Genomic DNA, 21560 nt, shown 5'->3' on the forward strand with positions numbered 1-21560 from the left:
CCTTCAAACGCTTTAAAAGTTAAGGCAGATAATCTTTACATTGATGTGAAAGGGGGAGAAAATACATTTGACCCCTTGCTCCAAACAAAAATCTCCCCATCTGGTTTTTAATTAGAAAGCCATTGTTTTGCTTCTGCGACACTGTGTAACCTCTGCCACTGTCGTACAAGACTTGCAAACCATATTTTCATTGATTAAAAAAAATGAAAAATAAACATTGAAAGAAACAATATTTTTCTTTTTAGGGAAAAGAAGGCTAACAAGCAGTAAGGTTTCGAAGGGGTCATGTATTTAAAGGCATATATGAGGACTCATCATGACTATGGCTTACAGTTTATTTTGTCTTGAAAACGTCTGAGGTCATTCTAACTATGCTGACCTGTGAACTCGACATGATCACCCATCTGAGACTGCAAGCAAACACTGCCCTCTTGTGCACCAAGCAGCTCCAACCAGCAGCACAGGGTGTATCTACCCACATCCAGTAGATGGCTTAGGGGGTAGAGCTGGTTTTCCCCGCTGGGGACTTGTCAGGAAGAGGATGACACACATCTGTTACCAGAGTATTTGCTGCATGTCCCCAGATTGCCTTCTGAGGCAGATTTTGAGATAAGAAGAGGGAAGACTCAGCTGGAGAAATCAGACTGAATGCAATGGACTCTTATGGTTCCTAGGAAACACCGCTCAAAAAGCTGTTGGTTGTCATGGGAACTTTTATTATGCACTTGAAAAACTTTTAGAAATGATGGATGAACTTAAAATAATGAGTAAGCAGTACTTTCATTTATCTAAGAAATCTTGCAGGGGAAAAAAACTCATTTGGTTCCAGAGCAGAAAAGGGAGCAAGAGCCCCTCAGGTTACTTTTGCTCTGGTGACTCCCCCGAAGCACAGACACAAGCACTTCCTGGAGACAGAAGACCAAGCTGGCATCTCAAGAAAGCTCGAAGGATGTCTGTTACTGTTCCCTTGTTTTGAGAAAAGGGAACTAGAGGTGTAGCTCAGTGGCAGAGTGTATCCCAGGCTCTAAGTTCCATAACCCAGTACTGCAAAAAAAACAACATGAAGAACTTAAGGAAAAGATAGAAGATACCCACACGAATCTGAGGCCAGTACCATCTGCTCAGCAGCAAAGCTCAGAAGAAGGAGCTGGGCATCTCTGAAATCAGCTTCCAGTTCTGTTCTAAACAACGACTCATCAGAATGTCAGCACCCACTCTTCTACCTCATGGGTAAAGCTGGGAGAGCAAACCATAGCAACCTTGGTTCTCCTGAAAAGGTAGAATCTGTCCCATCCCAACCCTGTGTATTACCTTCCACCCAGGACACCCCACAGGAGAGGTGGGAGAGAAACATCAAGGACAGTATGCTCAAGAAGACAAGCAAAGAAAGGAAGGTGTGTGTCCAGGTTCCAGCCACATCTTATCTGCTCACCAGCTCTGTGACTAGATGCCTTACTTGACATCCCTGCTGCCCACTCAGGAATGCTTCCTTCCCACTCTGTGGCTGGAACCAGAGATGCCAGTGTGCCAGTGTCTACTGGTCAATCACAACTACAGAACAGTGAAACTGACTAACTCCTGCCATGCCAGGATTGTCTGCCAACCCAGTTTCCACCTCAGCCCATTGCTCTACTAAAGGTAAGAGTGGCATAGAGTGTCCATCTAGTAGATACAAGGTCCTAGATTCTATTCTCCAATACTGCAACCAAAACAACATAAAGAATTTAAGGGAAGGGTAAGAAACACCCACATGAACATGAGGCCTGGTAACAAAAACAGGCAAAACTAAGGACAGACAAAAACCAGTAGAAAAAGCCTGGTGTGGTGTGTGTCTCTCTGTGTCCCTGGATCACAACATACCTTTGCTTATCCTCCAGCAAAATCAGGACTAACAGAGTCCAGGTGTGCACATCTATCCAAAGATAGCCACCACTGCCTGCCACCCACCCACTCTCCCTCTTACAAAGCAGCCCAAGCTGCCCCTCCTCAGAGCCCTTGCAGAGGCTGCTCCTCTGGCATGCAGTACCTATCCCAACTCCCCAGTGGCTGGCCCCAGTCTTCTCCAGAATTTACCTTCCACTCCACCACCTCGGGAAGGCCTCAGGTAGATACTCCAAAGCCAACAGCCCTGTACCATCCTTAGTACTGCCCACAACTCACAATTCTTCATGGTGTTGCTTACTTCCTGATACTTGACTCCCACCTGTCTGGAAAGCTTCGGCAACTTCTGCCTCGCTAGCATACAAGTCTCTCAGAGACTACTGAATGGCCTTGATTAATATGACGATCCACTTCTCCTTCTGTGCCATCAAGCTTGCAGCAAAGGTCACCCAGCCCTACTTTTAGGATATTAAGAAGCCCAAGGGAAGAAAGAAAGAAAGCCAAGAAGCCAGGCCAGGGGTTCGAGCAGCCCCAAATCCTGCATTAAAGTGTACGACACTCAACAAGCAAGACCGGTCTCAATCACCATCCATTCATGAAATCAGCAGCGGAGTCCACCAGAACCTGTGCTGGTACCATCGCTGTCACATTGCAAGAAAACAAACAGGGAATGAAGGATGAACAGGCTAGCTGGTGGAGGAAAGAGAAAGGCAGGATGGAACAAGCATCAGGAAGTCTTGAGCAATGACAAGACAGAGCTCTCCCCGAGACTTGAGGAGCCTTCTTGCTGACTCCAGGAAGTTCATTAGTATATGGTCCTTTATAGTGGTCAGTGGGACCCTATATTCACTGGCAACTTCCTAGGTTCCTAAGAACTTGGCACTCCAGAATTTTACATTCAGCAGGCTTGTCTATCAGAGCCAATCACCTCTTTGGCCATGATGTCAGACAGGACATGGCAGAGCTGAAGTTACCCACTGGATAGCTGGAGGCCTCCCTCTCCTTCACCAGCATCAGCCACGGGCTTGCATTATGCTCATTTCCCCATCCCTGAGCTCTGGGGCAAGTTTAAAAGTTCCCCTCCTGCCTCAGAATCAGGTCTGAATTAATACCCTTCCTCAAAAGAACGCCAGTAGCAAAGTGAAAACAGACGCACTAGACAATGCCCCCTGAAAGCCTCAGCAGGGACAGGGGGTGGGTGACAATGCAGCCAATGGCTCTGAAAGAAACCCTAAGGTTAAAGGTTCACGAAGGCAGAAGAATTACCAAAGTACAAGTTTGTTCAAATTTCCTCCTGCAGATTTAAACAACCAGGGTCAAGCTGAAGATTGCCTGCAAAACCCTGTCAGATGACGCAGCCCTTTTGAACTGCATGGAAAAAGGAAAATACACGGCCTGGGAGGGATCTACACTATAGCTTTTAAAAATGTTCTTGAAAGGGTCACCCCTGTTAACTCAAAATTGGCCTGCTGAAGGATGTTTGAATACTGCTACTCTAAAAAAAACAGGGCTGCTGGGCCCTCACCGTGTGCGGCGAGCCACACCGAGGTCGCCGTGTTCTCGGCATTAGTGTGCTGACCCTCTGTGGGCCGTGAAATTAACCATCAGCATGGCAGAAATCTGCTATGAGTTAAACTACTTTGCTACGCAAAGTGGCCTGAAAATGAAAAGTGAGGATTGAATTTCCATTGAAAGATTAACTTGTCTAACCTCAAGGCAAGCTTTCTCCACTGTTGAACTCTGGTCAGTCCCTTAAAGCACTACAGGAGTAGGGCTGCTTGGTGCAGGCAGTAGGAAACGACCTCCTCTCCACCCATCCACCCATCCATCCACCCATCCATCCATCCACCCTTCATTCAGTAACTCCCGAGCACCTACATATATGTGTCAATTATTCAGAATGGGCCAGGTCCCATCCTATCCCCTTAGGGACCAAATGAAATAACAGGCCCCAGCCCTCAAAGAGTTCACCCAGTAAATACAAAATGAGTAAGATGGAAGAAATAAGCTTCTAAAAGCATGCACACGGTGCTACAAGTCATCAGTGAAGCTACCTAGTTCAGCCTGGGAGGGAGATGCAGCTCCCCAGAAAAGCGCTTGTCATTAGAAGGCACAGCCTGGGAGCTGGAGAGATGGCTCAGAGGTTAAGAGCACTGGCTGTTCTTGAACCCCTGGAAGAGTTCAATTCCCAGCAACCATATGGTGGCTCACAACCATCTATAATGAGATCTGGTGCTCTCTTCTGGCATACAAGTATATACGCAGTCAGAACACTGCATACATAATAAATAAATAAAATTATTTAAAAAAAAAAACAAAAACAGAAGGCACAGCCTGAGAGAGCATGTTCTGTCTGTGAAGAAGTATCCAAGCAGTATCAGGCAGTCAGTCCCAGAGAGAGAAAACAAAATCTATCAGGATGGACTGCATCAGTCACAATGAGGAGCTTGGGCTTCTGCCAACGGAGAGCAACTGAAGACTTAAGAGGGAGGTATAGAAGGTGCCTAATAAGAGTTTCTGGTTGTAGACTGGGAGACTGAGTCAGACCTAGCACCTGTCCCAAAGCAGCAGTTGCACCAATGGAACTGCTGGAGATTAAAGTGATTCCTGTGAGGATAAGGAGGAGGAAAGACTGAGGGTCATTTCACAGGCCATGCTTTAAAGGGGCACTAGGAAGGCAAGCAGGGTGAGGGGGGCTTGGCAAGTGTGCAGAACAAGTAGAGAGCAAGTATGGAATCCAAGGGAAGGCAGGAAGCCCAAGATCCTTCCCAGAAAGATGACAGTCCCTAGCACCAAACCACACCCAGAGACAGCACCAACCGATCTACAGTAGGGATGCAGAACTGGCCATGTTTCAGTCCATCCAGTGCTGCACTGAGGAAGAACTTGTATTTCCGTGCTTGGGCAGCGCTAGCCTTGATGCAAATGCACAAATAGCTACCCAGTGCTCACGGCCACACTACTGGCTACACAATCAGAACCTTACTCTCTGAGCCTGTCACTGGCTTCCTCTTTCGTGAGCTCCGTGCTCTGGTCCTGCCTTGTCTGTCTGTGCACGCTGGGTCCTCTAGCTAAAATGTCCCCCATCATCTTCAGTGGGAAGCTCTCAACAATATCCAACAGGAAGTTCTGCTGGCTGTTAGGCTCTGCAGCAAAGGACATTGGCCATAGAGAGTGTCTACTGGATGCCAATCCCTGGCAGTTGGTGGTTTTCTGGTCTCGAGGTGTCAGGCAGAAGTGTTAAAAAAACAGGGCCTTCTTTCTTAGGTCTGTCTTCCTCCTCTAGAGCTAAGCTCTGCAGACCATCCCTGAGCTAGCCCTAAGCCATCGTTTCTAGAATAGGAAATACCTAAGCACACACATACTGGGTCTCTGGTGCCTGTGTGAAAAGGGCTGAGAAAGAGGACTCACCTGGAAATGGCCACGGTGGAGTAACTGTCTTCAAGTGTCACAATACATGCAGATGGGCAGTTTGAACTCTAATATCAAGGTCAGATTGCCAAGGGCAGCAGCCATTGACTTCCCCTGGGCTCTAAACCTACAGCAAAGGGCCAGGCCAGGCAGGTCCTTCGACCAAGCAGAGCAACATTAGTGCATTTCCAGCACTGATTTTAAAAGAAAAAAGTCAAGTTTATCTTTGGGTAGCACCTGTGTGTGCCACCAAATAAATATCCTCAGGAAGTAGGTTAGAGACAAAGGAAATCATTTTAGTCTTCCTGAAGGCTCCAAGACAAGAGAGGCATCATCACAACACAGTGACAGGAAAGAGGGAAAGTCAACGTCTCTCAACAGCAAAGTTGTTTTTTCTTCTGCCAAGAGGAGCATCCACATTAGCTAAGTCCTCCCTCCTATCCAGTGAGGCCACTTCAAAGCAGCAGGGGCCTAACTGCACAGCACAAAAAAATGAAAGACCCAATTAACAAGAAGCAAAACTCAAATAGTTGAGAGAAGAATGGTGAGCAATGCAGGGGAGGAGGGTAAGCAGTGCAGGGGAGGATGGTGAGTGGTGCAGGGGAGGAGGGTGAGCAGTGCAGGGGAGGATGGTGAGTGGTGCAGGGGAGGAGGGTGAGCAGTGCAGGGGAGGATGGTGAGTGGTGTAGGTGAGGAGGGTGAGCAGTGCAGGGGAGGATGGTGAGTGGTGCAGGGGAGGAGGGTGAGCAGGACAGAGAAGGAGGGTGAGTGGTGCAGGGGAGGAGGGTGAGCAGTGCAAGAGAAGAGGGTGAGCAATGCAGGGGAAGAGAGTGAGCAGCACAGGGAAGGAGGGTGAGCAGTACAGGGAAGGAGGGTGAGCAGTGCAGGGGAGAATGGTGAGAGGTGCAGGGGAGGAGGGTGAGTGGTGCAAGGGAGGAGGGTGAGCAGTGCAGGGGAGTATGATGACAGAACCTGTGCCTATATAAACTGCTCTTCAGGAGCTATAGCTTTCTTCTGATACTGACATGGATTGAGGCATGACTGCAATTATGGGCAAAGCCATGGCAAGGAACCACGCTAGGGAAAGCTTGGGGCAGCAGCCCCAGCAGAGACGGGCAGCAAGCTACTTATCACCAGAGCCTCCCTGAGACAGGCTTTGAGAATACAGTAGGTGTCAGGTCTAAAAGGCAGTATGTGTCCTCCAAACCTCTACTCACCCTCTCCTGAGAGGCAGAAGCTCCTCAGCCTTGGCACCTCTACGTTACACCTGAGGCCACTTGTCTGTCTGCCTGTCTGCTTGCTTGCTGTTGGAGGGGCACATTCAGAACACCTTGCCCGGAGGCCACTTGTCCTGGACCCTTTTTCAGAATCCGACAGAACTTGTGGAAATCACTATAATAAGGCTCCTGGTTAAAACACACTCCCTCCCACAAGGTGACCCAGTTCCTGAGCTCTATCCCAACCCGCCACTAGCCACTGAGCCTGTTACTTGCTTCCTCTTTCATGAGCTCCATGCCTTGTCTGTCTGCATGCTGGGTCCTCTAGGTGAAATATCCTCCATCTTCCCACCAGTAAGCTCTCAACCATCCTACAGAGTTCCAACAGGACAGCCCTTCCTCCCTGGACTGGCTAAGCACCTCACCACGGCATACTTCCCCACCAGATCAGCCTGTTCTCACAGCCCTGGACTTGGCTGAGCTCCTCCCTGTGGCCATTCTACCCAGAAATCTCCAAGTCATCTGTTTAGGCCTGGCTGGCCCTGTGTCCAGAACCATCATGGGGGTGTCCTTCCTGATTGTGCCACAACACAGGCACACATCACATCACACAGGTTCTCCTGATCAAGACTCTTACAACCCTGCATTTTATCTGCCCACCCCAATCCCTCCTGCTTCCCTTGACTATAAGACCCTTGAAGATACACATGGCTTATATCTGGCTTCACATCCAAAACAGCAGTAGGTGCATGGAGAACCAAAGTGAGAGGATAAAAACACTGAGAGAGCTGGGCATAGTGGCACACACCAGCACTTAGGAAGCAAAGATCTCTGTGAGTTTGGGGCCAGCCTGTTCTTCATAGTGATAACTTGTCTTGAAAAAAACCAAACAAAAACAAAACCCACCAAGACATCACCATCTGACCCTCTCTCATGAGAAGTCCCTAGGACAGGGCTCTCTACGGGCTAGGCATGCACAGAAAGAAGCAACCCAGATGGCTTAGTAAGATAGCAAGTATTATATCTATCTTATCACAACTGGAAACAGAATTTATTTTTTAAGAGATGAAGTACAGTTGGTTACATGCTACAGTATGGATTATCTTTAAAAAGCATGTTCTAAATTGGGAATGCCACAATGCCAGCCCCTGGGAGCACTGCAAGTTCAAGGCCAGCATGGGCTACCCACTGAGACCTTTTTTCAAAACAACAACTACAAAGCATATCCCAAGCACAAGCCGGGCACAAAATGATTCCATTTCTGTCAAAGTCTAGAAAAGGCAAATCTATAGAGCTGTGTAGAAGAAGGCGGCTGCCCAGGTCTGCAGAACTGACTGTGAGCAAACACAGCACTTCTTTGTGGAGGACAGACACCATAAGCACATGGGAAACCACTGAGCATGACAAACTGCACACTATCTGAACTAAAGTGCCTTTAAAAATTATCATGGACTTTCTGTGAGGCAGGCCAGGTAGAGCTACCGAAAACACAGGCATCGACCCTACCCCATGGTGCTTCCAGCCATACGGGTCCTTCCAACAGCAGAGGACTGCAGCTCAGACTGGCTCCCAGCCCCATCATGATGCTGCCTCGGAAATGCCACTGGGGCTGTAAGGTAGCTGAAGGCCAGAGCTACAGACAGCATCACCTTCTACATGCTACCAAAGCCCTTACTGGGAAGGGAACAATAATCGTGAAAGGCTCAGTCCCAGCCTAGCTGAGGTTCCCCTGAACAAAAGATGACCAAGAAGGGCCAGGTCCTGAGGCTTCATTTATAGGTTATATCTTCTGAGATGCCTGTCCAAATCTTACCCCAACCTGAATGAAGTGGTTCTGAAGGAAAACCCAGAGACATGCGGATACAGACGGGAGACATTCAGCAAAAAAGCTTAAAAGCAATTAATTTTAAGTGATCACAGCTTTACCAAAGCTGTGGCTACAATTTCCTTCTGACTTTGATTATAACCTTCCAGAGAAATATTTGCCTCAAGAAGGCAAAGTCTTTGCATTATTTTCTATTCCTAGCATGACTACAAAAATATTCTTTGATTTAACATTTGATATGTTTTGTTCTCAAGGGCAAGCCCCATGAGAAGAAAAATGTACCCCAACGGAATGAAATATGACTACCTGCTTCCATTTTTCTTTCCTGTTGGTTCCTGCTCAAATATTCTGCATTAATTTAAACTCAAGACTGTGTCTGATGTTGTGCCGCTCCCACACTGTCACCCCAACCAAAGCAAAGTCACCCGCTGTCCAGCTCCAAGGGAAAGTGGTCCCGAGGAGCTCAACTCGAGTCTCCTGGAGACAGCTAAAGGCACTGCAGCTTGGAAGGCGATCAAGTGGGGTCAGGGAGTGATTAGGCGGCAGGCACAGCAGAGGCACTTGTATGTCTCTAGCAGCACACTGCGGTGGGGAGGACTTCCTCTGACCAGAGACCTTTGAAGCAAGGGAAAGCAAGCAACTTGTGTTGGCCCAGCATCACCTGAGAGTAAAGGACAGCAAAGAAGCTGTACCACACGGCAGACTCTTCCAGCTGTGTGCGTGTGCGTGTGTGTGTGTGTGTGTGTGTGTGTGTGTGTGTGTGTGTGTGTGTGTGTGTTAATGCTGAAAATAACAGATAGAGGTACAGAGAACAGAGAACCACAGCCCAGCGGATACCTGATGCCAAAGGCTTTGAGTTGAAGGAAGCACTTCTCTTTCTGCACCTAAATAAGCCTCACTGTTGTCCAACAGGCATGTAAGTGCCACACTTTAACAACACATGTTCCTCCACGGATTCTTACGGAAAGACCAAAGGCAAAGAAAATGAAAAGGATTTTTCATCTTTTTTTTTCCCAATTAGAGTAACACCCCTGTGTCCCCTGGTGGCCAAGGCCTGGGTCCAAAGCCCCCTCTGCCTACCAAGCAGCATTTTGGCCATGGGTATGCATGCCTAAAGGCCAGTGTGGACTACAGAGGGTGACATGAGAAATTTAGTTGATGGCATACATTCTTTTGCGCACATGAACCCTCTTATATTCATGGGTCCAAAGGAAGGGTCTCAGAATACAGAGGGACTTAAAGGGACAGGCCTAGAAAAGATCACAGAGCCAAAAGCTTTTACCTCTTGGGCACCAAGAGTACAGAAAGTCAGAAAAGCAGAGACGACACATAGCTTAAGCTTTACAAAGAAAGTTGTCTCCAGGGTAACAGACAAGAACCCTCTAAGCTCCAAGTGCGGTGACTGGGTCAGACATACAACCTCTGGTTCGTTCCTATCGGGGAGTGGCCCAGAGACGGCCCGGGCCAAGCAGGACTCGCCGCACACAGTGGGGATGGGATGGGAGGGCTTGGAGACAAGTCAGTGCTGGCAGAAGAGCTGTTCATTAACAACTAGAACAAAAGACTCAGAGACAACACACTGTTCATCCTCACAGCCACCAGGAGACTATAAATGGCCACGCCGAGATACCAGCATTTTTCAGCCTTCCTCTTGCCTACTGGAGTTAGATTGAAGATGAGTCTCAAGTCCCTCACCCCAACCCAAGTCTTTAAAACATACATTGTTTAATCTTTTTGAAGTTCTAACCCTGAAAGATTTATACTTGAAAATGGATTTGAGAAAAATATCACCCTAAAGCACTACCACAGGGCGGGGAGTGGGGTGGGGGTGCAGTGGACAGCACACTTTTCATTTACACTGAGAAAGCCAGTCAAGGGCTGGGGAGGCACATGGACTGGGTTCAAACCTGGCTAACAGTAACTGTGCCCCTGCTCTCTCTGAGGTACAGTTTTTTTCAACTGTAAAATGTGAATTTCACCTTTACTCCCCAGGGCAGCTGTGAAGAAAATAAAATAACGAAACAGGCCATGCACCAACCCGAAGAACAGCACCAGATAACTGACACATGCATTCATCCATCACCTCTGACCCAGAGCACCACCAGTACTTCATCTGAGCCATAGGAAGATGAAATCCAGTTTTCATAAAGAAAGGAGTCTTGTTCTGGAGTTCATCTAGGAAAACAACGGAATCAGAGGGTGGGCTCTAACTTGAGAGGCCATCATTTGAAGCTATCACTATGGACTCAGTTGTTGTGATGGTCTTCTCCAGTGGACCAAGGGTCTGAACCACTCAGTAAACCACTCACAGTCCAATGGTTCTCAACCTTCCTAATGCTGCAACCCTTTAATACAGTTCCTTATGTTGTGGTGACCGCCATCCACAAAAGTGCTACTTCCTAACTCTAATTTGCTACTGTTATGAACCATAATGTAAATATCTGCTTTTTCCAATGGTCTTAGGTGACCCCCGAGAAAGGGTGGTTTGATCTCCCCCTAAGGGGTTGCAACCCACAGGTTGAGAACTGCTGGCACAGTCATCCAGGGATCCCAGGAGAGGAGTAGGAGACCACACCTCTGCCCATGAAGTCCCTGCCTGCAGCTTCTTACCCACAGCTTAGCCTTCACAGCCTACACAGCCTACACAGCAGCAGCCTTCCAAAGCTCCAGGTCCTTAGGAGAAGTCATCGCAAGGGCTACTCTCTAGGATCTAACTCTGCTCAGACCTTCCACTGAAATGAACACACCCGTGCCATCCCATAATGACATCCTGCTGCACCCCATGCTACCAGTTGCCTCCGACCCTAAACTGACAAAGCAGCCTCATCACATTGTTCTTTGCTCTAGGAAAGCTCTTCTTTCTAATGTGCCCACACCCTGTCACTCAACAAGAGGCGGGGAATGTCTTTTTTTTTTTCAAACAGAGACTATGACTTAAATTCCTGGGCCCAGATGATCCTTTTGCCTCAGCACACTGAGGAGCTAGACAGGCGCACTCCATGCCTAGCTTAGTGAGCGACTCCAGCATCTGCTCTCTGTACATGGAGCTCCAGAGACCCCTTGGAACATGGCAGTATGCCTACTCTCTGTGCATGGAGCTCCAGAGATCCCTTGGAGAGCGGCGGTATGCCTCCACCAGTTCTCTTGTCATCTCCTGGACAAGAGCCAACCCCATGATGCACTTCAACAGGTCAGCCCTGTCCTCACTCTATCCACGAACTCACAACCAGCTAGGCCCGCAGGTGGAACACAGCTCTCCCTCCCTCAGAATTCACAAAGAACCTGCCAGATGCTAGGTACCAGCCCAGGCAGCACAGAGCACTGGCAAGTCAGCTCCCACTCTGCCCTCAGAGCCCCAGTTACAGTAAACACATGGACTGTGTGTGGACACAACACCCCAGGGGCATCAGCACACAAGAAAGGGTGAGGGGTGAGGGCTAGGGACACACCACAGAGAGGTGGGCTGGGGGCCTCACTAACGAAGTCACCTTTGAACTGGAACAAGCAACAAGGAGGCTGACATACCACAGAAGCAGCAGCAGGTGCAAAGCCCTTGGGGGGAGCAATTGTTGACCCACTTAAGTAGTAGAAAGGTCACCAGCAGGACTGAAGGCCAGAAACATAGGAAAGCAGTCAGGGAGGAGGCTCAGAGAAAGGCTGAGCCTAGAAACTGAGCCTGGAACAAGGAGGCTGGATTAGTCCAAACACAATAATGTCCTGGGGAGTCAGGCATGGTGGTGCACACCTTTAATCCCAGCACCTAGGAGACAGCCAGGTGGATCTCTGTGAGTTCTAGGCCAACCTAGTCTACTAAGTGAGTTCCAGAACAGTCAGGACTAGAAAGACCCTATGTCAATAACCAAACCAAACAAAAGAGGACTGAGAATCTAGAAGGAAGGGCTGACATGACCCGATGAACCCCTGAAAAAAAGGGACAGTGGATGACCCCACCCACTGTTTGGGTAGCAGTGTCCAAATGGCAGGATTCCAAAGGCACTGCCAGGATTTGCCCTGTAGCTGGTTCAGGAAGGCAAGGCATGGTGATAAATGAGGACAGCCGAGAGATGGTTTCCATCAGCAGCCCTGGACACTTTACCTGCCAGGCTTGTCTTCTCATCTGAAAACCCACGTGACACTTCTACCCTGCAGGGACTGCCCAGCCACAAGGTCCTCCTGGCCACAGGTGTGGGCCAGAACAGACACCCAAATGGCCGTGGCCATTCAATCATATATACTGGGCTAATGCTGAAACGTTTTTTGTCACACAAAGAGGTTCTACATGAATGTACATAGTGGAAGGGGTGGGCAAGAATTCAGAAACTGGGGTGACATGGAAAGTTCCCAGCTTGGGAGACAGGCAGGCCTTGACAATCCAGCTTACGAGCTGCCTTCCTAAGTCCCCACTTCATTAGTAGCTACATGACAAACAGGTTTCCTGCCAAATTTGTTTGCAAACTTTGAAAAAATATTTGAAAAAGGCCATGTCAGAAAATAACTGCATAGTTAGCATTGTGCACTGGTGATGGAAGATCCAGAGCTAGGTTCAAAGGCCGCACAGCTAGTAAAGAAAAAAAAGCTGCACACCAGTCCTGCACACCTCCAAAAGAATATCTGTCCTTCTGCCTTGCCCATATTTCAGATGTTTCTCCCCTTACAACTGGGCTACATCCAATATAGTTATATGTTCAGAATATAGTAAGCAAAAAAAGGAACTGAATACACAGAAACTCTGGGCCTGCCCGCTTAGCAGCCGGTCTCTGGAAAACAGTAGTTTGCCCTCTGGACTTCAAGGCTGATTAGGAGCTGGAGCTTGCTGCTTGCTCAGTGGCCTGACAATCAACCATGTCACAAACCAGGAAAGGTCAAAATTCTACTGAACTTGGACCATTTGTACACCATGATAAAGATGAAAAAGCATTAAGTTATTCCAAGTCAGATTCTGTATTTACCAGAAAAGACTTAATTTTTCTTTTCTTTTTTGTTTTCCATACTGGGGATAGATCCTAGAGCCTCCTGCACACCAGGCAGGTACTCTACCACTGAGACACATGCCAGCCCACTTTCTAGTTCTTACCCTGTGTGTTCCACCTCCAATTTACACTAGCTGAGAGTACATTTTCTAAAATGCATTTGAACATGGCCAGTCAGAATCTAGCTGGAGGTTTTAGTTTTGTTTGTTTTTTACTATGTGGGTCTTGACAGTCTTTAATGAGTGAATCGTGGATTGAATAGAGACTGTGCAAGAGGGTGACTCTGGGCAGGTAAGTCTCCATTTCCACTTCAGTGAAACAGGGAAATAGTCTCAGACTGCCTGCAGCATGGAGAAAAGGAGGCCACAAAGATCAAAGCCCTTACTAATCACCGCAGCTGGAACCTGGAATGCCCAGGGACTAATGAACCATCTGCCCCATTATACATTCGGGCATATGCTTACAGAATGCTGCTGGAAAGAAACCCAAGGGCAAGGGGGCAGGCAGGAAATGGGTCACTGGGGCTACAGAAGGTAGACTCAGCCATACATATTTTTGTGGTGGGTACTTATAAAAGAGGTTATGGGGTCCTGTCTCTAGTAGTTAAATGGGTCTGCAAAAGGAATTTTAAAAGGCATAAGAACAGTTTCGTGTGGACAAATGGGAGGGGTCCACAGTTGAGCACAGAGGGGTAGCTAGGAGATGTTTTATTTATAATGCCCTATTCCTAAGTGGCCTGTATTTAAAGACGAATTAAGTAGTACACATTCTAGGGGGAGATTTTAGCAGTACTCTTCATGACTGAAAACACATATGCTTTTTGCCTTAGACAGTGCAGACCTAACTCACTCTGTTATACTAGTGCACACCCCAAAGACTTCTGGGCTTAGTCACCGCAGCATGGGTAGCCAGCCCTAGAAAAGCCACAAAAGTCCATCAAGAAAATGTTGGTGTACGTGTACAAAGGAACTTTGTGTGGACTTAAAAAATAAGTCGTGGAACTTTATGTATGGATGTGGAGCAGTCTCCATACAGCGCTGATTTGTGTATAAAAAGGGAGAGATCAGGTCATAAGAGCCAGGGACTGGGCACTTGCCTCTTAATATCAAGGCACTGGATTCGAGCCCCACCCCCCTCCCCCCAAGTACTACAAGGGGAGGAGAAAAACCGGGATCTTCTCATCTCCGGAGAGTACATGAGTTTCTGTGTACTTTTCCTGAAACCACCCATACACAGGAAGCTGGGAACAGTGTTTGGGACAGAGAATGGGGACACCAAACGTCAGGTGAATGATGATGACTTTTTGAAACTTTTGCGTATACCCTTTTTGTGGGGTTTGTTTCCTTGGATTGTATTTCTAGGAAAGTATCTCGCTGCACGGCAGTGACGGCGGGAACGGCGTCCACATCTGTGGGCTGTGAGTTCGAGCCCCCAAGCTTCCCGGGAGGGCGGCCAGGCCTAGGCTGTCAGGCCCGCCACCGTCCCGCGAGCTCGGACCCCGAGCCCGGCTCCCGCCCCGGCCCGCGCTCACCGCCAATGATGGTCCGGATGAGGGAGGCGTGCCCGGGGCAGTCGACCAGCGTGACCTGAAGCTGCGTGTCGCCGGTCCCGGGTTCAGCCCCCGGCAACGGCACGACGAAACAGGAGAAGCCCAGGTCAAGCGTTATGCCGCGCTCGCGGCTCTGCGGCTGCTTGTCGAAGGCGGCGGTGGAGGCCGTAGTGCTCAGCGCGCGCGCCAGCGCTGTCTTGCCGCTGTCGATGTGACCCAGCACGCCCACATTCACATTCACCCGCCGGCCCGCCATGCCGCCGCCGCCTCGCACGCCGCCGCCTGAGCGCCGGCTAGGCGGTCCGCCCGCTAAGCCGCACCCCCCGCAACCGGCGCCCAGCGCGCCGGTTCCGGCACGGAAGCTTCCGCCCTCGGGCGCCCACAGCGCTACCGCAGGGCGGAGAGGACGTCGGGTGCACGCAGGGCGGGACCGCAGCCAAACTGCCTACCTGGGGTTGCTGTCACCTGGCTCCCCCCACGAAGTCTCTCCAGCCTGAGATTGGAGATTCCTCCTTCCATGTATCCATCCTTCCATTCACCCACTCACTCGTCTCTCCGTCCATCCGTCCTTCCCTCTTTTCCTTCCATCCATCCTGCCACCTATCCATCGTTTCTTCCTTCCATCATTACACCCACCCATCCATTCACACACCCTTTCATCCCTCCATACACACTCCTTGGTCTATCATTCATTTCTGTCAGCCTTTATTAAAGTGCAGACTGTATACACAGCACTGGGATGTGGTGACTGACATATTCGCTCTGAAAATGAGAGGAATGAAGCAAAACCGTGGCCAAGAATAGAGACGGGAAGGCAGGCAGCCTGGTAAGGCTCAGGTAAGACCCCCTCAAACACTGTCACTAGAATTCCAGTGAGAACTGCCCGTTGGAAACCTGGAAGCACTGTGAAAAGATGGGAGAGGACCTCATTGACTAGGAAAAACAACAACAACAACAACAACAAAACACCACTCTGGAGTCTAGGCTACCATGACAGGCTGCAACTTAGCTGTGGGTGAAATGCGTGGTGAATGTTCTGTCAGCATCTGCAACTCCTTTCAGGTTTTGAAGGGCATCTGGAACCACAAAAGAGGCCACAAACCTAGGTGGTTGTCTGGCAAAGAGTAAAAGCCAAAGAAAAGAAGGTACCTGGGGCTTCACTGGGGAGGGATGAGGACCGGAGAGCTGAACATGCTGGCCTTGCATTCCCAGCCTTCCATTTTTCTAGGGCAGGAGGGGTTGAGATTTGAAAGTGAATTGTCCTCTGTCTTCTGTAGTTAAGGTTTCTATTGCAGTGAAGAGACACCATTGACCATAGCAACTCTTATAAAGGAAAAACATTTCATTGAGGGTGGTTAAGACATGGTGGCGTGCAGGCAGACAGGGTGCTGGAACTGAGAGTTGATAGGCAGGCAACAGAAAGTAGTCTGAACCCCTGGGCATGGCTTGAGCATATATGAGATCTCAAGCCTGACTCCACTGTGTCACACTTCTTCCAGTGAGGCCACACCTACTCCAACAAAGCCACACCTCTCCATAGCACCACTCCCTTTAGGGGCCATTTTCTTTCAACCACCACAGTCTCATGGCTTGTGTGTTCAGTGCTGGGGCCCCAGGTGGTGGGCTATTTTGTGAGATGAGGCTTAGCTGAAGGAAGCAGGTTGCTGGGAGAGTGCCTTTGAAGGTTGTATCTTTGAAGGCTGTGTCTAGTAGTCCCTGGTCCCTTCCCCATTCTCATCTTCTTGTCCACCATGAATAGTTCAGTCAGACCACTACTTGCTCCTGTCACAAGATAATGGGCTACTGGGCCACCACAGGCTCTGAGTATTAAGCCCAAGTGACTGTGTACTGAAATCTCTGAAACCATGAACTAAAACTAAAACCTCTTTCTTTAAGTTGCTTGTATAGGCATTTCATCACAAGGATGGATGATGTCTAACGCAAAGCCTGACTTGGGAGTGCTGAGAAATATTTCAGCGTTTGTTGCTAAAATTCGTTCCTGTTAGCCGGGCGGTGGTGGCGCACGCCTTTAATCCCAGCACTCGGGAGGCAGAGGCAGGCGGATCTCTGTGAGTTCGAGGCCAGCCTGGGCTACCAAGTGAGTTCCAGGAAAAGGCGCAAAGCTACACAGAGAAACCCTGTCTCGAAAAACCAAAAAAAAAAAAAAAAAATTCGTTCCTGTGGGGAGATGTGAATGGCATCTACCTCCTCTTCCTAAGATCCCAAGGACAAAACCAAAGGGCATCTCTACCTTGGTTCATCCTAGGGATGAGTTTACTTGCCTTACTGATAAATGTGGGTGAGGGGTTCCTGTTAGGAGTGTTGATGATCTCAGAGCAGTTGCACTGGAAAGTCTTCACTGAGCATGGACTATGGCTTCCCCACAGCCTCACAGATGAAGCCTCTTCCCTTCCCCCAGTCTACACCAGCCTGTATACTCTCGACCCTCCCTGAGGTCCTGAGGCCAAGTGCAATTAGGGCTGAACTGAATACTCATGGCTTGGAGGAGTGGCCAGATACTGCAGTGAAGGTCTAGTGACCTTCCTGGGGCTTCCTCCTAGGAGGGAATGTCATCAGTTCACAGGCCTGATAATGATCTTGGACTCTTAGGAAGTAGACACAGCTGGCCTCATGAAGATGGCCGCAGTTTTACTCAGATGGTGGCCAAGCTTAAAGTTCACTGACCCCTACCTGGCAGTCAGCTTGTCTCTGTGATGAACCAGGCCATATATGTGTGTCTGCAGAAGGTGGCTCCAGTAGCTCCTAGGATCAAGACTCTCTACTAGGGTCCTTGCTGTGGACTGAATTGTGTTCTCCACAGATCTGTGTTCCGGAGCTGTGACACTCCCCCCGCTTGTGATAGCGTTTAGAGATGGGTCATTAGGACTAGATTGGTCATGACAGTGGGGTCCTCATATGAATTAGTGCCCTTGGGAAAATGACCCCCAAATTTTGTGCCTCCATTTTTCCCATCTTCCAGACAGGAAACATAACATAAAATTGTTTGAAAATAAAACTCTCTTTGAAACCCAGTGATAGCCGGGCAGTAGTGGCGCACGCCTTTAATCCCAGCACTCGGGAGGCAGAGGCAGGTGGATCTTTGTGAGTTCGAGGCCAGCCTGGTCTACAGAGTGAGATCCAGGAAAGACGCAAAGCTACACAGAGAAACCCTGTCTCAAAACACTAAAAAAAAAAGAAAGAAAGAAAGAAAGGAAGGAAGGAAGGAAGGAAGGAAGGAAGGAAGGAAGGAAGGAAGAAAGAAAAGAAAAAGAAACCCAGTGATGAAACAGTGGGCATCTTTAGGACGGAGCTTAGCAGACATGTAACAAGAGTGTTAGAGGACATTCCAACAAAATGTTCTGAACAGGATCTGGCTTCAAATAAACTCACTGCCCACCACGGCCTTACATAAAATCCTGACAAATAGTAAAGAATCAAGCACCTTTAATCTAAAAATCCCAAATACAGCAAAATCTGAAACTTTCTGAGCTCTGACATGATATTACAGGTAGAAAATTCCACACCTGACTTCATGTGACAGGCAAGAGTCAAAACATGAAACCACTGAAGCTAGATATCTAATTACCCTTAGATTCTGTACACAGGGCTGTATGAAACAATGTCATATTCAGACCTGGGTCCCACCTACAAGTTACCACATTATGTGTATGCAAGCATTCTAAAACACGAAGAAAAAGCCCTGAAATCTTCAATACTTCCTGTCCTAGGCATTTCAGATGAGGTGTATTTAACCTGTAATGAAAGGAGCTGAGCCTGATAGCACATGCCCATAACCCCAGCACCCAAGAGGCAGAAGCCAACGTGGTCTATCTATCTACCTTGTCTCAATAAAACAGGGGCTAGGGGTGTCATTAGTGGCAGAGTGCTCACCTCGTACACACAAAAAACCCTGGGCTCCATCTCCAACACTGAAAAACAGCACCCAAATGAATGTTTTAAAGCTTTAATGTGATATTGACCTCAGACTCAATAGTGAACTTCATGTGTTGAATTTTGAAAATGTTCTTAGATATATTTCATTTTATGTGTATGACTGTTCTGTCTGCATGTATATCTGTACAACACGTGCATGCCTGGTGCCCACAGAGGTCAGAAGAAAGCATCAGTTTCCCAGGAACAGAAGTTACAGGTGTTTGTGAGCTACCATGTAGGTGTTAGAAACCAAATCCAGGTCCTCTGCAAGAGCAACAAGAACTCTTAATCACTGAGCTATCATTCCCCTCCTGGGTTGACTTTTAAAGGAATGACAACTTTGGGACGACTCTGGGCCTCAGGGGAAAGAGCTCCTTGCCACAGAACAGGAAGAAGGGAGAGCGGCAGTCAGTGAACCCAGTAATTATAAGGTGGGTATAGATGTGGAGTGGGAAGGAGCCATGGGCCTGAGAGGTTTCCTGTTGGTAGTGATACCTCACCTAAATGGAAATAGTACCCGGAGGCATGACTGTTACAACCTCAGACAGAGTCGAGTTGAATGGGCTAGAAGGAAGTTTTAAGGATGGAATTTGGGGGAAGATTTCAAAATTATTTACTGTCCCAGAGGCAAAACTGTCTTTGGTGGGAAAAGCCTAAATAGTGCTAAGGGTGCTTCTGAGAGTGGGGGTGGACCAGAAATGAACTAGAAGGAGCCTTGAAAGCATTTTCTGAGTTGATTGCAATATTCTGAGCCTTGATGGTTTACATTTTACCAGTGTGTGTATGTATCAACATGCAATCAGTATACACTTCAGATCTGTGCACTTTTATGGAAATTCTATATGCCCCCCCAAACCTAAAGACCAATATTGAACACGGGGGGGGGGGTGGCAGTATAGTGGGGTGCTTAGGGGGGAGGGTGCTATTTCTGTCACTTACTTTAAAATGCATCAGAGATGCCTGGGTCACATTGGGTGATCCAGGGACCTTGGAAGCTAAGGAAGAAGATGTCTGAATCCAAGAGTCCAAGGCCAACCTGGACAAGATAGTCACACTCCATCTCAGAACAAAGCAAAACACAAGTCACAACCCAGCCTGGGGCTGAGCACATGGTTAAAGTGCTTCTCTATGCAGAGGAGCCAGGTGGATATGTGTGATAAGGTAAGTGAGTAAAATGGGGTTGTTCAAGTCCAGGTGAGGGGAGAATGAGGATTGCTTAATCCTGTCAACTGGGTGGGATTTAGAATCACCTAAGAGACATACCTCTGCATGTGTCTGTGAGGGTGTTTTGAGACGGTTTAATAATGGGCTGTACCACTCCATGGGCTAAGGCCACGGCCTAAATAAACTACAGAAAATGAGTGAAGCAGAAGCATTCACCTCTCAGCTTCCTGCCTGTGACACTGTGTGACCCACACCCTCATGCTGCTGTGCCTGCCCTGCCATGATGTCTGTACCCTCTCATCAGAAACCAAAATAAACTCTTCCTTCCTGAAGTCCTTTTGTTAAAAGCCCTGTCGCAGCTGTGGGGATAGCAGCACAAATGCAGGTGTGCACTTGTTTGCAGGGTCCCGTGCTGTTGTTCCCTTTCGGGGAGGGGGCCAAGTAGGCGCAGAGTCAATGACACAGACTCTAGGAGAATGTGGAAACAACAAGCTCAGTTTATTCAGGAAGAGGCAAGCCTTATATACCCTCCACCCCACCCTGAAGGAAGGTCTGATGAATATGCATCTGCTGGTGTGACTTGGCTGCCTCTCATTGGTCCAGGTCATCTCCAGATCATGTCTCAGCTGCTGTTGCTAAGGCCTTTAGGCAGACCCAGGTTGGCTGTCAGAAAGTATCTTATTCCTGGTTTGGTCCAACTGGCCCTCTAGCCTGTTAGGGATGAGTTATCCCACATACACTGGTAAATTCTGCAACATTGCTGTACTTTTGATCATTTTGTAATAAATACTGGGAAAAATGAAAGACAATCTGAACTTTAAAATAGTTAGTTCTCCAGCCGTGGGCCTGTATTTCCAAAATCCAAAATGCTCTGAAAATGGCAAGTGTCTTGACAAGCTAGTAACATACCATGACCTGCGCCAAGAGAGGCTGGCTCTTGCTGTACCAAATTATCAGTGCCCACGCTTCTTGCAGACACAGAAGTGATTGGAGGTGCTGCCCCTATCCATGTGGGAGGCATGTGGTAGGTATCTAGCTACTCTCTGGATCTTCCCTTGTGTCTACAAAGTTGTGAGTTCTTGGGTATTTGGTCCTAGGAGTTTTGGGTAAGAGATTCACAAAGATTTCCTGCTGCCAGGACATTGTGACTTGTTGGGTGTAGATGGTGAAGGAAGACCTTGGGTGATATTTGCTATAGTTTAGGCGAGTTCCCCCAAAGACCCATGTGCCAAAGACTTGTCTCAGCCTGGACACTTTTGGGAGGTGACAAAATCTCTGGGGTATGGGACCTCATCAGAGGAAGTGAGGTCCTTGAGGTGTGTCCCTGAGACCCCAGCCCCTTCCTCCACCTTTCTACTTTACCTACAAGCAGGAGGTAAGCAGACTTCTCTGCCATATGATCCTGCCACAATGTACTACATCACTGAAGTCTCCATAGTAATGGGGCCAACTGCCCATGGATGAAACCTCCAAAACTGCCAGCCAAGAACAGACCTCTCTTCTTCCTAAGTTGGTTATCCAAGGCATTCTGTTAGAGTAACAGAGAGCTGAATAATGTAATTCCAAATTTAGATGTTGATTTATTTCTAAGTCTTCATGACTTCACTTTC

At 48.3% G+C, this 21560-nt stretch overlaps 1 protein-coding gene across 2 annotated transcripts in view; it reads right to left on the reverse strand.

The window, feature by feature from the left end:
* Eefsec (eukaryotic elongation factor, selenocysteine-tRNA specific) overlaps positions 1-15242 on the reverse strand; it is a 210441-nt gene extending 195199 nt beyond the window's left edge. Inside the window, exon 1 of one of the 2 annotated variants that reach the window (XM_006996141.4) lies at positions 14836-15242. In XM_006996141.4, the coding sequence (XP_006996203.1) occupies positions 14836-15109 (274 nt within the window). In that variant the 5' untranslated portion in view covers positions 15110-15242. The remainder of the gene's footprint in view (positions 1-14835) is intronic. The other variant, XM_076567283.1, reaches the window with a different exon arrangement.
* Between the last annotated feature and the right edge of the window lie 6318 nt (positions 15243-21560).

The sequence above is a fragment of the Peromyscus maniculatus genome, chromosome 3 (genome assembly GCF_049852395.1).
Source record: "Peromyscus maniculatus bairdii isolate BWxNUB_F1_BW_parent chromosome 3, HU_Pman_BW_mat_3.1, whole genome shotgun sequence".
NCBI lineage: Eukaryota > Metazoa > Chordata > Mammalia > Rodentia > Cricetidae > Peromyscus > Peromyscus maniculatus.